The 17,539-nt window shown below is 46.7% G+C and overlaps 1 protein-coding gene across 1 annotated transcript in view; it reads right to left on the reverse strand.

Moving 5' to 3' along the window:
• Positions 1-14,184: 14,184 nt before the first annotated feature.
• The window catches only part of GRB10 (growth factor receptor bound protein 10), a 202,510-nt gene continuing 199,155 nt past the window's right edge, over positions 14,185-17,539 (reverse strand). The window contains exon 17 of the mRNA XM_015424873.1: positions 14,185-16,387. Within this exon, the coding sequence (XP_015280359.1) occupies positions 16,241-16,387 (147 nt within the window). The 3' untranslated portion in view covers positions 14,185-16,240. The remainder of the gene's footprint in view (positions 16,388-17,539) is intronic.

Consider the following 17,539-nt stretch of genomic DNA (forward strand, 5'->3'; position numbering starts at 1 on the left):
AGCTCATTATAATAGTTAGTTTATGTTAGGTCTTCCCACCCTTTAATGTCAGTCACTAGAATAGAGTAGTTTAGAAGAAGAAGAAGAGATTGGATTTATACCCCGCCCTTCACTACCCAAAGGAGTCTCAGAGCGGCGTACAAACTCCTTTCCCTTCCCCTCCCCACAACAGACACCCTGTGAGGTAGGTGGGGCTGAGAGAACTCTGACAGAAACTGCTCTTTTTTCAAGAACAGCTGTGCCAGAACTATGGCTTGCCCAAGGTCATCCAGCCAGGTGCAAGTGGAGGAGTGGGGAATCAAACCCGGTTCTCCCAGATTAGAGTCCGCGCACTTCACCCCTACACCAAACTGGCTCTCTTTTAATCTCTTTAATCTTGCTGGGGGAAGGAGTAGCAAGAAGGGAGGTTGGGGTGGGCAGGGTTGTTTTTTGTATTGTATTCTGAGGTCTATCCATTGTAACCGGCAATTGCTGAATTTGGTTTGATTGAATCTGAGTGGTCGGCCATCTTGTGTTATAGCTATGTGTAATGTATTTATAGTTTATATTGCAATTGACAGGGCTCTTTTTGTAGCAGGAACTCCTTTGCTTATTAGGCGACACACCCCTCATGTAGCCAATCCTCCAAGAGCTTACAGTAGCCCTGTGAGAAGAGCTCTGTAAGCTCTTGGAGGATTGGCTACATTAGGGGTGTGTTGCCTAAGATGCAAAGGAGTTCCTGCTATAAAAAGAGCCCTCTATATCTATGTTGTTAGCAGCCCTGAGCCTGCCGAAAAGCAGGGAGGGCGGGATATAAATATTATAATAATAATAATAATAATAACATCATCATCATCATTGGATCATGGACCCGAGTGCTTTCCGAAGCTACTTGGCTACAATCCTGCGTAAACCAGTTTAACGGGAGGCCCCATTATACAGAGCGGGATGTCCGAGTATAAATGCAGACTGAACCAGTTAATGCAGCATCTGGTAGAAAGAGAGGAGGGGGTCGATTGCCTATCAAAAACACACTCTGTCCAAGGTGCTGAGCATTGCAGCTGTCAGCAGTCAATGGCGGTTGGAAGGGCAACACCACGACTGCCTTCCCAACAGAACGGCGCTAACCAAGGGATGCCAGCAAGGCTGCACTCCTTAGAACTTGCGCAGCTGGTTGCAGGAGAATGAAAGAAGCTTATGCTAGAGAAGTGTCCATACGCTGGGAACGTACATCAGAATGTAATCTTCCCTCTGCCCCTGATCTCTATGCACTTCTGTTCGTAGGCCGGCTCCTTCTGTCACAGCCTCCCCTGTTCCTTGTGATGGTTATGCATACTTCAAACGGAAAAGCAACAGCCCCCCTTTTGCTTCTCTTAGCTGTGCTCGTGAGCTGGGACCCCGGCCGTGTTTCCCGTAGTCCCAATGCACATTTTCAGTCACAAATTTGCTTTTCCTTCCTTTTTTCCTTTGCAGCCTTTCAAGAAGTGGCGGGGCATCCGGCCGGTCTCCTGAAGATTTCTTGAGTCGCCATCGAGCTGAGCCCCACAAAACGGACAACTCTTGAGTCAGCTGCCAATCATTAACTTTCTGCAGCACACAGAAACTCCCCCTTCCCCTCTCAGAGTCACTGGCATTGATGGGCGCAAAACACCAAACGCCGTTGTTGACAGAACAAAGGTGGCGACGGGGAAAAGGGCTTTCAGAGTTAGCGGCATGACAAAGGCATCGTTGTTCCCAGCGCCCATATATTTCTGTCGTTCTACAGGAATCTGTGGCCAAGCCGATGCAACAGGTTTTGAAAGCCCTGCAAAATAAACCTGCAGAACTCTTTGACCAGGGAACAGCAACAACCGGTAACAGAGTATGTCCGTTCTACCAGAGCACTGAAAGCGGTATGTTATCTGTCTCCAGTTTAAGGCCATAATTCTGCCGTGATCGCCATTTAAGAGAGCCTCCTTTCATGTAGCATGACTGTATGAAGTTAGTGCTTTACCTTCTTACCATTAGAGAATCTGTAATTCTGGCCAATTAGTTGAGTCCTAAATCAGTGTACGGTGGGCACAGTTTAGCAAGTAAAGGCTCATGGCAGGAGATGCGCTAATGGTTAAATTTAAAACCCCAGATACCCGAATAGCATGCCCATTTATTTATTTATTTTATTTACAAAATTTGTACATCATCTTTGTTTTTTGTTTTTTTAAAGCCCCGTTTGACAGGGGAATTTTAGTATTTTCAGAAAAAGAAAGAAAAGACATGTTGTTGTCACATGTTTCTTGTAGTTCTCTCATTTGTACATCATCTTTGAGTTTGGTGTAGTGGTTAGGAGTGCGGACTGTAATCTGGGAGAACTGGGTTTGATTCCCCTCTCCTCCACATGCAGCTGCTGGTGTGACCTTGGGTCAGTCACAAGTTCTTTCAGAGCCGTTCTCTCAAGGGCAGTCCTCAAAAGAGCTCTCTCAGCCCCACCTACCTCACAGGGTGTCTGTTGTGGGGAGGGGAAGGAAAGTGTAAGCCGCTCTGAGCCTCCTACAGGTAGTGAAGGGTGGGGTATAAATCCAATGTCTTCTCTTCTTCTTCTCTGCCCTATCTAGGTCCCCAAGGCAACTAACAGTTACAACAAAATATCATCCAAACGTCTCCGATTTAAAGCCACAATTCTACTATAATCTCCATTTAGGGTCCCCATTAGGGTGAAAGGCAAGGTGTAAGTAAATACACAAAATCATTAAAAAAAAACCAAACTAAAATACACATAAAGTAAAGGTAAAGGTTTGCCTTGCTCAAAAGCCAGTCGAATCCGACTCTAAGGGGCGGTGCTCATCTCCGTTTCCAAGCTGAAGAGCCAGCGCTGTCCGAAGATGTTTCCGTGGTCATGTGGCCAGCATAACTAAACACCTAGGCACACGGAACACTGTTACCTTCCCACCGAAGCAGTACCTATTTATCTACTTGCAATTTCTTGCTTTCGAACCGCTAGGCTGGCAGGAGCTGGGGCCAGAGACGGGAGCTCACTCCGTCATGCGGCACACTCGGGTCTCGAACTGCCGAGCTACCAACCTTCCAGTCTGCAGCTCAGTGTCTTAACCTCTAAGCCACCGCGGCCCTAAAATACATATAAAAGCACAGTAATTAAAACAGCACGGACAGAAGGAGGAATCGTTGGGGGGAATGCCAGAAGACAAAAAAGTCTTTACCTGCTCGCAAATGACAGTACGGGAAGGAGCTCCATGGTGGCCTCTTATGGCTTGCCACCTGCCGAATCTCAGCAGGTGGGGGGTATCTGAAAAAGGCCTCAGGTAGGTTCGTATGGGAGTCGACGGTCTTTCAGGCATTTCCTGCCTTCCGATCAACATGAGGATTTGCGGATCCATTTCCTTCAATGATGTTGGCAGTTACACAAAGCATACTGCCAATACTGAGCCTCTTTTGTATCAAACATTATTCTTCAAAGCCCTGATTCGTTCCCTCTAAAATGGTGCTTTTGTTGTTGTTGTTCAGTCGGACCTTCAATCTTTCCCAGCATCAGGGTCTTCTCCAGGGAGTGCTCCCTTCTCATTGGGTGGCCAAAGTATTTGAGCTTCAGTTTCATTATCTGGCCTTCCAGGGAACAGTCAGGGTTGATTTCTTTGAGGATTGACTGATTTGATCTTATTGCAGTCCAAGGGACTCTCAAGAGTCTTCTCCAGCACCATAGTTCAAAAGAGTCTATTCTTCGGCGCTCCGCCTTCCTTATAGTCCAACTCTCGCAGCCATACATGACTACTGGGAATACCATTGCTTTGACCATGCGGACTTTTGTTGGCAGGGTGATGTCTCTACTTTTTATCATGCTGTTGAGGTTCGCCATCGCTTTCCTCCCAAGGAGCAGGCGTCTTTTAATTTCATGGCTGCTGTCACAGTCCGTCACTTACCGATACAATTTTAAAAATGAGGGTCATGAAGAAGGCCCTGTGTCCAGGACCATTCGGTGTCCAGACTTGCCCAGGTCTACACCTAACAATCTAGAGGATTCAGGTTTGCAGGAGAGGCAGTTTAAATGTTCAAAGCCCTGCAAGTGCACTCTAAGCCAGAGCCTGAAGACCGGGAATCTTTTCGGTCAGCAGCTCCCTCTGCTGACATGTGAAGAGAATCAGCTCGGACAGAATTTGCAGCATTCAGCCTCAGACTCAAACACCCCTTGGAAAAAAAGAACTTTGGATATAAAAGAGAAGAATTAAGGCAGTTAGAATGCCCATTTCCCTTCAAAAGTGTAGAAATTACTACATTAAAGCGGCCCGTTTAAACCGTGTACCGTACAAACGGCTCAGTTTACACTTTCCCCATGTTATGCTACTATAAACCAAAAGAGTATCACGGAAAAAGCTAAATGCAGAAATCAACATAAGCTGTGACTGAAATAACGATGCTGCTTCACACAAAATATAATCCAAGTATATAAATTAGATAATAGCAAAACAATACACTCCTGCCAACCTAGCAGTTCAAAAGCAAGAAATTGCAAGTAGATAAATAGGTACCATTTCGGTGGGAAGGTAACAGCGTTCCGTGCGCCTTGGTGTTTAGTCATGCCGGCCACATGACCACGGAAACGCCTTCGGACAGCGCTGGCTCTTCGGCTTGGAAACGGAGATGAGCACCGCAACCCTAGAGTCGGATTCGACTGGCTTTCGAGCAAGGGAACTTTTACCTTTAAAACAATACAAATACAAAATATTTAAGGTAAAGCAACAATAAGCAGCCATCAGTTACGGAACTAAGCCATTTACAAAGTCCATAGCCGATGTAAGATCAGCCCACCTTCTCATCACTTTAAATCTCTCAAAAGCATCTGTGGCCCAAGATCGCATTTGCTCTGCTGTTTTACCAAACCCACACTGGAACAGAAAAAGATGTGGCTCAATCACCCCGGGGCCAACGCCATACTGACTGCAGTCACCCCTGAATGGCCATAAAATGGCCATAAATCTATGCAGATGGCTGCCATAACGACGTGAAAGCGACATGCAGTCTGGACACTGCCATAAAATCTGACATTCAGTCAAAGTGAAAGTGGCATGCAATGTGGATGGGAATTTCTGTTCCAGCATGGGTTTGGTAAAACAGCGGAGCAAATGCTAGATGCAGATTTGGCCTATGTTGAAGGAGTTTTTCTATGAAGTTTTTTTGTGAATGGTTCTTTGAGACTTTAATATTTTGCTATGGAAATGCTGTATGAACCTTCTGGCACTTTAAGTCTGATTTGGGAGGACAGATCTTACATTGGCTATAGCTTTGACTTTGCTAACGGCCTGGTCCTGTAATCGATGGTTGTTGATTGTTGCTTTACCTTCAATATTTCGTATTTGTATTTTCACTATAAATGTTAGGGCTGTGAACCCATCCTTTGCTTAGAAAGTAGGTTAGTAGAGAGCCCCCAATTCTGGAATCGGCGCTAGAGAGTGAGGCTTACTAAAATTTAGTTATAAGTTGAAATGATATAAACTTCCCATCAATAAAGTTCCTTTAGGAGATGGTCCAGACACTCAGAACCCTGCTTAGTGAACATAAGAGAAGCCCGTGTTGGATCAGGCCAATGGCCCATCCAGTCCAACACTCTGTCACTCAGTGGCCAAAAATACCAGGTTTCTCACTGGCAGTACCCCATCTTTGGGATACCCTCCCCCTTGAGGCCCACCCGGCACCGACATCGCTAGGCCTCAGGCACCAGGCTAAAGGGTTTCTGTTTACCCTGGCTTTTAATCTAAGCTTTACAGTACAATCCTAAATAGAGATACTCCAGTCTAAGGCCATTGAAATCAATGGTTTTAGACTGGCATTAACTATTCACAGGATTGCCCTGCTAGTTATTTACATGATCTTCAGCCTTCTCTCCCTGCCTTCTTGGTACTTTTATAATCTGTATTTATGTCTGCTGTTTTATGCTGCGGAAGTATTATCGGTTTTATTGACTGTATACTGGGATGTTAGGCGAACCTAAACAGCATGATAAAAAGTAGAGACAACACCCTGCCAACAAAAGTCTGCATGGTCAAAGCAATGGTATTCCCAGTAGTCATGTATGGCTGCGAGAGTTGGACTATAAGGAAGGCCGAGCGCCGAAGTATAGATTCTTTTGAACTATGGTGCTGGAGAGGACTCTTGAGAGTCCCTTGGACTGCAAGAAGATCAAATCAGTCAATCCTAAAAGAAATCAACCCTGACTGTTCCCTGGAAGGCCAGATAATGAAACTGAAGCTCAAATACTCTGGCCACCCAATGAGAAGGGAGCACTCACTGGAGGAGAAGACCCTGATGCTGGGAAAGATTGAAGGTCAAAGAAGACGGGGACGGCAAAGGATGAGATGGTTGGACAGTGTCATAGATGCAACGAACATGAAGTTGAGCAAACTTCAGAGGATGGGGGAAGACAGGAAGGCCTGGCATGATCTGGTCCATGGGGCCGCGAAGAGTCGGACTCGGCTGGGCGACAGAACAACAAAAACCACGACAGAACAACAACAACAACATACTGGGATGCAAGACGGAGCTCTTCCGCCAGGTTTTTGCATAGGAGCCACCACCGCCACTGTACCACCACTGAGCTGCCATCTTTGACGGTGGATTCGATCCGGATGTGAGCTGGCCCTGGGAAGACAACCAGGCGACCTGAAGAACTGGTTGTGAAGGGACGATAGTATTATCCGGAACTTATCTTGACGGGTTAGGTTGGTCAACAGAACCCCATCTTGGAATGATAAGAATTAATATCTAGAGCACTGGCACTTTGTTGTGATGGATGGTTTTATTCTGTTTTTAGGTTGTTCAATCGTGGCCTATGCCTCTTTGTTAGCCGCCCTGAGCCCGTTTTGGGGAGGGCGGGATATAAATTTAACTAATAAATAAATAATATCAATAATGCTTCCTTGATTTGTTAAGGAAGGCAGGGCCTATGTGGTGAGAGAAAAGCACTCACCCGATGCCCACTTGGTAGCCCTCGACCAGGTAGATTTCTCGGACATGGAAGTCATGGGGCACTTTTGTCCCAGCGCACCACGACCCTCTCCGAAAACCAGTTGCTGGCCAGGACCACCTGTACATACTTAGCTGTAACTTAGAAGCCACTCACCAAGAAGAGGAGGAGATTGGATTTATACCCCGCCCTTCTCTACCCGAGGGAGTCTCAGAGCGGCTTACGATCTCCTTTCCCTTCCCCTGCCCACAACAGACACCCTCGGGCTGAGAGAGCTCAGGCTATGAGATATCTGGGACAGGGAGCCCTCGAGAGGTGCCACTATTGTGTTCAGCCTCCAGGCCCAGTGGCTACAAGGACAAAAAGCAGCGCAACTTCTTTGAGCGTCATGAAGGCTTGGTCAGAAGGAGCCTGAGCCGAATGCATGTGACGGTCAAGGCTCAGAGCCAAGGTCTCCTCACCCATAAAACCGGGGACACAGACCATAGGGATGTCAACCTCCAGGTAGGACCTGGAGATTTCTTGGAATTACAGCTCATCTCCAGAGATCAGCTCCCCTAGAGAAAATGGATGCTCTGAAGGTTGGACTCTATGACAATGTACTCTACTGAAGTTTTTGTCTTCCCTAGGCTCTAACCCGACCCTCACCCCACCCCTCACCAGCAGCTGGGGGGGATGCGACAACCCTAACGCAAAAACAGAGGAGGCCAGACTCTTCAACATCCCACCAACTGTCTGCACGGTGACAAGGTTTGGGGATGGGGTTTGGGTCTACGGATGTCACAGCTCCCCCTTGATGGGAAACGCATGAAACTGGCTCTCTTTTTATTACCTATCCTCGTTCCACATCTGCATGGAAGAGCCCCTTGTGCCCACACCACCAGCTCCAACCTGCGTGCCAGCAAGCGGCCGCAGGATCAACTCACATTATTTTGTGCTGTTTCGTTTCAGAGTCTTCGCCCAGGCTTACAGCAGGGGGTTCTGTTCGCTCCGTGTTTTGACACAGATGGTGTTATTTCGCACATTAACAAAATGACTTATTCCATCTCCCCCCCCACCCCGCTGCAGATTTGCGCAGTGCTGTCAGTCACATATGCCTTACTTCCTTGAGACATCTGGGTTTGTTTTATCCGATTCTTTGGAGCTACAGGCATTCTGGCACCGTTGCGTGATCAAAACGCCACTTCGTACGGGAGCAGGGTGGTGGCGGAACTAACGGCTGCATTAACCAGTCTGACTCTTACATCACACTGGCGACTGCTTTGTCTAGGAAGTATGTGGGACGGAGCGGGTGATGGGGTTGCTTCCCACACCGGTGCTGCTGAAACCTAGGAGATCGATTGGTGGCTTCCACAGAGGCAGGGTGCTGGTGTTAAGAAATGCACGATCTGCCCCAGTCAGCATGTTTCCCGAGGACAGACATTATCGGGTCAGCTAGAAATCCTCGGCATGCAGAAATGGCTCTCATCCAGAGTTCCCTCTAAACTGCACACGTAAATGGCTGCTCATTAACACAGGAAGCCCCCCTCAGCAGCAATCTGGAGCCGCGCGGGGTCTTGCACTGCCCTTTGCCCACTTTAAGACTACTGCTCAGGATGCGAACTGCTCCATTCAGTTGTTGTTGTTCAGTCGCACAGTCGAGTCCGACTCTTCGCGACCCCATGGATCATCTCCCGCCAGGCCCTCCTGTCTTCCGCCGTCCTCTGAAGTTGGCTCAGTTTCATGTTCGTTGCATGTATGACACTGTCTAACCACCTCATCCTTTGCCGTCCCCGTCTTCTTTGACCTTCAGTCTTTCCCAGCATCAGGGTCTTCTCCAGTGAGTGCTCCCTTCTCATTTGGTGGCCAAAGTATTTGAGCTTCAGTTTCATTATCTGGCCTTCCAAGGAACAGTCGGGGTTGATTTCTTTTAGGATTGACTGATTTGATCTTCTTGCAGTCCAGGGGACTCTCAAGAGTCTTCTCCAGCACCATAGTTCAAAAGGCTGGAGCCGCGCGGAGTCTTGCACTGCCCTTTGCCCATTTTAAGGATACTGCTCAGGATGCGAACTGCTCCTTCAGTAGGGGGGAGAAATTAGAGGGAGCCTTGCTGTCATCCCGCTTTAGCACTGATACAAAATACGAAGCGTATCCCATGGAGGTTCCCGAGAGACTTGGACTTCGAGACTTTCAGATCATGAGGCGGTTTCATACGTTCCCGAGTTGGATGGCCACTGCTGTTGTGGGTATCGCAGGGGCCGTGTTCGTGATACTAGGACCCTTGGCAAAAGTCCAGAATGGGCCCCCAGAATCACTGCCACTCCCTCACCAGGGCCCCTCCTGCTCGGGCCAAGCAGAGGGCAGGCCTCACCTGTATGAGGTGGAAGCTGGCTGCCTGGTACCTGGCCAGGGTAGGTGCAGGGCGCAGTGGGGGAGCCTGTGCTTTCCCCCCACCTTTGCTGCCCTCTGTCGGGGGCATGGGTGGTTGGACCCTCCTTGAGCATGGGGCCTAAGGCAAGGAAGGAGACATTGGCCTGCTCAGGTCCCCGAAAGCTTAAGATGTGTCCTATTTTTCTTATGTCATTTCCGAGGCCACCTATTCACACTTTCATTCAGCAAGGGCGCTTACTGAAAGGCATGGAGGAGTTTGCTGCAACAATGGATCCTGCAAACACAAATGGGGTTTACAGACACACCCCACCAACTCTTGCCCGGATTTCCCACTTCAATGTACAGGGCCCACCCATTACATCCTACACTGTTGCTGAAGGGAAGTCCCTCGAAGCAGCTTCCCAAGAAACACAGGGTGGCTACAGTTGGAGAGGAAGCCAGCAGTACTCCTCCTGCGAATCTCCTACAGGATCCAACCCGAACTATTTACCCATGCCGTTCATCTTGTGCTTTTACTTTCCCATGCTGCATTTCGAAGCAGAGATGGCGTTCTTTGACATCAGAGAACCAATCTATGTCAGCGCGCAAGTAAGATGGATCCGCACTGGATCACGTCAACAGGAAGTTCACTCCTTTTTTGGGGGGGGCCGTCAAGTCACAGCTGGCTTATGGCAAGCATGTGGGTTCTCCAAGGCAAAAGGCATTCAGAGATGGCTTGCCATTGCCTGCTTCTGTGTCGCGACCTGGGGATTCCTCGGAGGCCTCCAATCCAAGTACCAACCAGGGCTGACCCTGCTTAGTTCCCAAGATCTGATGAGACCGGGCTAGCTCTATCCGGGTCATGGCTATTGAGTCATTACGATATACAAGGACTAGGGTTGCCAAACCTCACGGTTTGCCAGGGGTCCCCCGTTTTTTGGGGGGGTTCTACCCGCCCCCAACACCCACAGCCACCCCTCTCTCTCCCTTTAAGTGTGTGGAACCCGTGTTTCCTCCCAAGCCCAATCTCCGCAAGCTTGCAGGGAAATGCCAGCTTTGTGCTCTTAAAAGGGAAACGCAGCTGCTCTTAAAGGGGAAACGCCGGCTCCTGCATTTAAAAGGGAAACGCCGGCTCCTTTAAGGGCAGGGAACTGCCGTTTCTGGAGATCCGGTGCACGGGCGGGTGGGGGCGGTGGACGTCCCCAACATGACGTCATCACGTTGGGGATGCCCCGCCCCCTCAAGGAGCGCCCCCAAAGTCCCCCACTGGGGGTGGAAGATGGACTTGGCAACCCTAACAAGGACCCCAGTTAGTCAGAGGCTGAGTGCTATACTGGGTGGATCTTAGAGACTGGGAGGCAGAGAAAGGGAGGGTTATCCCAGCTGACCTAGACGCACTGGTCATCTCTTGCCAAGGGCCATTTTATCAATGCTATAAAGGTAACAAGCATTTCCTTCTTCTGAATCAGACGGGACAACTGCAGGCTTTTCAGAGACAAGCCACTTGGACGAGGTTCATCTTCAAAATAGGACAGGTATCATCTAGTTTGGGCCAACAGAACTAGGTAGATACTAAACCATGCAGTATTAAGTAGATTTCCTTTTAAGGCTTCCCGAAACAGTAGTTCTCATTAGCTTGATGGATCTACCCACCCACCTAACAGCAAAAAGGGGAAGGGAGGGGCCATGTCTCAGTGGTAGAGCATCTGCTTGGCATGCAGAAGATTCCAGGTTCAATCCCCGGCATCTCCAGTTAAAGGACCAGGCAGTAGATGATGTGAAAGACCTCCGCCTGAGACCCTGGAGAGCTTCCACCAGTCTAAGTAGACAATACTGACTTTGATGGACCAAGGGTCTGATTCAGTATAAGGCTGCTTCATGTGAAAAAGTACATTACCAGCAATATAAAATGAATACAATTGTATTAATGTTTATTTCTAGTTACAAGAAACAATCAGTCCCTCATTTGTACAAAAATACCTGAAAGATTACAATTAGGTTCACTAGCAAAAAAAAAAAAAAAAGCTATTTACAGAATGAAGCAACACATATTGAATAAAAGGTTTTGTCTCTTTAAGTTAATACCTTTTGCATTCCCTGAAAACTTTTAACTTTTATTCCATTTTACAGTCACTAAAAAAGTTTTGCATTGTGACACTATAATTTACGAGAAGCATGATCTTGCCACTGGAAAGGTGCATTGATTGGTCAAAATGGTCAGGAACTTAGTGCAGAAAAAGATAAGACAAAAACATCTAAAAACCGAGGCACATATTTCTTCAAGAATAATTCAACACATTTAAAAACATTGTACTGTTTAAAAACACCTACCGTGTACTTTTTTCTTTCTTTCTTTTTTTTTTTTACCAAAATAGTTTGGCATTTTTCCTTCTTCAACATATTTCCAAGATTGTTACATGAAGTATTTTATTTAGAAAATAAAAGTCATAGGCCAAGGAAAACAAGAGAAACAAATTCAATCAGGCTCCTGAAACAACCCTGAGAATCCCTCTTTACATTCATGTCATTTAAATACACACACAAAAAAAATTAGAAAGTCAAATGTCCTTCAGTCCTTGGTTTCTAAGCTGCCAGCCAGCTGAGTCTGCTGGAAATATTTAAGGTGGGAATTAAGTTTTTATTTCATTTCCAGCAGAAAAGGAAAAACGGTGTGCTCAAGTATTGTGGTTTGTTTTCTCAAAAAGAGTTGGGAGTGTACAAAACAGACAGCCGCTTACATACAAAATCCTGTTTCCTATAGTCAGAAAATTTTGTTCTCAATTTAAATAAAAATGCAAAATTTTATAAATACGAAACAATGCAAAATGGGGTCCCCCCCCATCTTGGCCGGGAAAATGCCTTGTTCAGACTAAACTATGTAAACACAAGAACTTAAGTGTGTGTGTTTTTCAGAGTCCTAAAAGGTTATTGACACCGGAGAATGCGAAGGTTAAATTAAGTCAATTAAAAAAAAAAAAAAGATCTAGACGGGGTTAAAACAGAAACATGCAGAATGAAGTCAGAGACACGAGTTAGCTTAATTTGATGTCTTTAAAAACATTAAAAAAAGAACACTACATTTAAAAACCAGGAAGGTTCTATATTAAAAACGAAATCAAGTTTCTTCATTGTATAATGTAGTCAATTTGGGGGGTGGGGGAGGAAAGGCTACTAGAATGTCTCCTGTAAACTAAAATACAGTGTTTATATAATTCAGCTGATATGTATGATTCAAGCTGGTTATATTCTCTTAAAACTACTCTCAACGTTATGTGAATACCGTATGAATAAAGAGCTGTTTCAACAACTTTTGACCATTCAGATGGGCTATGTAGTTAGATGGAAATCAGAACCATATACGTTTTTTAAAGTGATTCAATAAAGCTGTCTAGAAAGGAAGAAAGCGGGGGGGGGCTGACACTCGACTCGGAGCAGTTAACGCCAAACATTCCGTGCCTAACATAATTTTTTGCTTAATAAACTATGCAAATGCAGGGGGGGTTTTGTAGAAAAAGCTCAGCAGGAACTCATTAACATAATAGGCCACACCCAACAGCAGACACTCATTAGCATATTAGACCACACCCATGACAGCACAGCACATTAGCATATTAGCCCACACCCCCATGTTACCAGAAGTGTGGCCATCCAGCCACACACCCCTTTTGCTTCTTATTCTGTTTACCTTGTTGTCAAAACCCTGGGCTTTTTTTGTAGCAGGAACTCCTTTGCATGTTAGGCCACACACCCTAATGTAGCCAATCCTAATGAGTTCCTGCTGTTGGGTGTAGCCTATTATGCTAATGAGTTCCTGCTGGGCGTGGCCAACTCGGGAGCCAGCAGGAACTCCGTTCATGTGCGTTCCTGCCCAAAAATAGCCCTGTGCAAATGTACACAAAACACCTGTCTGTGTCTTTGAACATCGTCTCCAAGGCCTGACAGGATGCCGTGTGGCAGTCCAACGGGAGAACAAACGAGCGCGGACCTTGCTTCTCATGCTAATTCGTCGCCAGTAGGAAAAACAGGATCACTTGTAAACAGGGAATCACTTAAATAATTAAAATGAGACTGACTTGGTTCGGCTGTCCTAAACTGGTGGGTTCCCAACCTTTTTCAGCCTGTGGTGCATCTCTGGGACCCATGACACAGTGTGTGTGGGGGGGGCATAGCCACAAAATGGCCGCCGCAGCTTACCTTCAGTCAGACGCCCTTGTCCTGAGGTGACAGTTGCTGCCAAAGCAATACTTTTAAAATGTGCACAGCCAGTCCGATCTTCAGTGACCAATCCGAAGCCTTGCTGGGCGAAAGCCCCACTTGGCCCCTCCCATGTTCTAGAAACACTTGGTGGGCACCAGGAAAGGTGTCAGTGGGGCACCAGGGTGCTCACGAGCATCACGCTGGCGACCCCCTATTCTAAACCTTCAACATGGAGCATCCCCCCCAGACACGGATTAAGTGATACCTAACCCAGCATAATAATGCCGACACTTATCACATTTAATCAGATTTACAGGGATGGCTCCATCCTAAACAACTGCTGCAGATTCCCGCTTACCACTGCAGAACTCTCTTCAGGGCTCTTTTTGTAGAAAAAGCCCAGCAGGAACTCATTAGCATAATAGGCCACACCCAACAGCAGGAACTCATTAGCCTATTGGGCCACACCCCTGACAGCACAGCTCATTAGCACATTAGGCCGCACCCCCATGTTGCCAGAAGTGTGGTTATCCAGCCACACCCACCTTTTGCTTGTTCTTCTGTTTACCTTGTTTGTTGTCAAAACCCAGGGCTTTATTGTAGCAGGAACTCCTTTGCATGTTAGGCCACACACCCCAAATGTAGCCAATTCTAATGAGTTTCTGCTGTTGGGTGTGGCCTGTTATGCTAATGAGCTCCTGCTGGGCGTGGCCAACTTGGGAGCCAGCACGAACTCCGTTCCTGTGCGTTCCTGCCCCAAAATAGCCCTGTCTCTCCTGCTACTCCGCAGAGTCGTCGTCCCCCCATTCCCAGCAGCATTTTGTGGAGAACAGTGGGCTGTAGTAAGAAGGAACAGACAGGAAAGACCTGTTCTGCTGGTGCAAATGTTAGTCTGGATCCACTCCAGGGCCAGGGAACTCTTGCCTGTCAACATGGTCAAAGCTGGGCAAAGTGTTATTTCCCTCTGTGCGGTCACGCCCATGAGAATGGTCAGCATGGAAGGTTTTCTAGAGTGCCTGAACAAGACCTTCTGTGGGTGATGATCCAGGGCTCATTTGCTACAGAGACTGGTGCATGTACATGTATTATGCCAGTATCTGCAGCAAACTAGTCCCGGGTCATCACCAACATAAAAATTGGTGCCTATATCCTTAAGCATTCGTGATCCAAACTGTCAAATGAAAAATTCGGCAACTGCAAGCAGAGGTTTCGCAGCTGGTTTCTGAATAAAAGGTCAGAAAACATCAGGCGAGCGCACCGTCCTCTGACCTTCCTAGTGACACTTGTGTAGGAGTCTCTGAAGGTGGAATGGAATGAGGGGAGGCTGTTCAGCTGCGCCTGACGGATCATGCCCATGGTTCGATACACGCTGGCTGGATCCACCCAGCTGTTCCACTGTTGCAGAATGTTGGGAAATCATGGGACCCACCTGGACAAAAACCTATGTAGGATGGAGGCATTGGTCAGGAGGGAAATTAGGTGAGGTTGGGTGAAAAACGTCAGCTGGATCCAACCCAGCATAAATTTTGGAGATCCTACAGGACAAATGAAGGGGCGATGCTGTTTCCTAAATTGATTTGACTGGATGCAATGGTTACATTACCAATACCGGCTGGAAAGATAATTCTGTGATGAGCAGACAAAAATAGCATCCACAGCTAGGAGACTTTTACATCCATACTGCCACCCTAACTGACCATAGGTAGCACCAAAACACCATCTGCAACCACGGTTAGAAGCTTATTTGTAAATCGTGGTTTGGTACAATGACATTGTCAGGCCTACACAGGTGCTCTGAGAATCCAAGGAAACATAATGCTCAAAAGAAACACTGAATCCATGTCATACTAGGTAAACCAACAAACGAAGTGCTTCTTCCCCAACACCACGCACAGTCACTCAGCTGTGTTATAGCTATTGAAAGTGGATTTTCCCAAGAGGGGTAAGGGTGGGGGGAGACTAACAGGCCAGGCCAAGAATATTTGTGCATAGAAATCAAGAGCCTTTTGCACGACTGGGTATCCCTAATATACGACATGTGCATAGCGCCATCCTTTTGAACTGCTGATACTCAAACGAGTACACGTGGCAATCTTTTTCAGAGCTGTGTCCGTAGGGATTCCTCAAGGTCATCAATACATGACCAAGTCTCTGGTCACTGCAGAAGTGAGAAAGATTTCTGTCCTCTAGACCTCTGTTAGGATGAAGCACCTCATGCCTTAAGAGGGTTTAGATTAGAACCCTATGCAAAACAAGCTCCTAAGATAGGGTTGTAGGCAATATCCAAAAACACAAAAAAAAAGGAGTGCAAAGAAAACAAACCCACAAGAGAAGTGATCAATACAAAAAAGTAAACACACCAAGTCTTAATTGTCAAGATTATTCCAGGGCAAGAGTTCTTTTCAATAGTTTTGCTTCACAAACTTGATTCTGTTAAGTGCACCAGCCAAGGGACAGTTTCCAGTTATGTTTCAATTTTTTTTTTTTTTAGTGATTTTACATACCCTTTCCCAATTTCGGGGGGTGGGCGGGGGTTACTGGGACACCCAGCGATTGCTCTCAGGTGTTATACAAACCAGCTAAGACTGGTCTGCTGGCATCCATTCGATCCATCCCTGTTCCAAGTCCCCAAGGTGCATAACGTTTGCATTCTTTTCAAGCCAGCCTACGAGGCTGCCGATTTCCCAGTGTCAACTTCCTTTGACAAGATTTCTCTACCAAGTCCAGTCTTTTCTGAGCAAAACCGGTGTGAGAGAGGAACGGGGGTCATAAGGCTACGCGGATGCAGTGGTGTTTGAGCTTACAGGGCAGGACCCCCCTGTTGAGTTGGTAGAACTCAACGAGCTGTATTAGGTCGGTGAATTTGGTGTTCCCGTCGTCCAGGCTGAAAAACATCTGTCCATCTTCTTCGCACTAGGAAAACGTATTTAAAAAAACAAAACCCAAATAAATATTTTAGAAACCCTTCACAGTGTAAGACATCTGTCCATCTTCTTCGCACTAGAAACATGTATTTAAAAAACAAAACCCAAATAAATATTTTCTCAGTGTAAGACAGCAAAGAATGGAAGCTATCTTGGGTTAAAACCCTCGCAACCGTACCGCACACTAGGACAGTGGTGGGCAAACTTATTAGTCAAGAGAGCCAAATATCAACTGTAGGACAATTGAAATTTATTTTGAGAGCCAAATTTTGTAAACTTAAACTATATAGGTAGTTACATTGTTATTAACTTAATTAGGGTACTCTTAAACTGGCCTTTGCTAAAAATGTCCTCAATCTGATTGAGGTACGTTCGCTGAGGTCGACCCCTTCCAACTCTCCCATCCACACTCGTCTTGTATAATTGTTTCGTCTCCTTTTGTTCATCCGCTCTATATGTCCAAAGTATCCATAAAATTAAATCATGACAATGACTGACGAACACTAATGTGAACAATGGCCTTGCATCTCCTTGGAAAGTGTGGGTAACTCAGGTTTGTATGTTGTTGTTTTTTTGACCCCTCCCCCCAACTCCTTGCTTGGTCTTCCTAGCAAGCAAACTCTGGGAGTTTAACCCTTGCAGAGCTGGAGAGGAAGGAAAAATGTTTCCCGTCCTCTCCAGGAGGGAGCTTCAGCAAGGCATGAAGCCCCTATGCAACCCAATGGGGCTACTCTGAAGTAAATGCATGGGGCCTCGCTCCCAGAATCTCTCCAGTGCTGTTCAGCCACTTCAGAAAAAGGATTCATGCCACCTTCTCCTGTATTGCAGATCACAAGGCAGCATCACAGATTCATATTTGTGTCTCCTTAACATCCAACACAGTCTTACAAAACAGAAAAAGAGGCTCAGAGCTGGCCCCGGGAGATGGAGAGTTGGAGGAGAAGGGCCCCAATGCCAGCAGCACTTTTAAAGACCCACATATATTCAGACAAAGTGTAAGCTTTCTTGGGCAAGCTACAATCACGCTTCCTACCTTGCTTTTTCTGTGCATACCTGCGCACGGGAAAAGCAGGGAAACCAGTCTCCTCATGAAGCCTGCTCCAGCTCCTCTTCAAGCTGAACTGAGTGCTGCTGGGAGTTG

Source organism: Gekko japonicus, unplaced genomic scaffold, assembly GCF_001447785.1.
Source record: "Gekko japonicus isolate JY-2015 unplaced genomic scaffold, Gekko_japonicus_V1.1 scaffold1220, whole genome shotgun sequence".
Lineage (NCBI taxonomy): Eukaryota > Metazoa > Chordata > Lepidosauria > Squamata > Gekkonidae > Gekko > Gekko japonicus.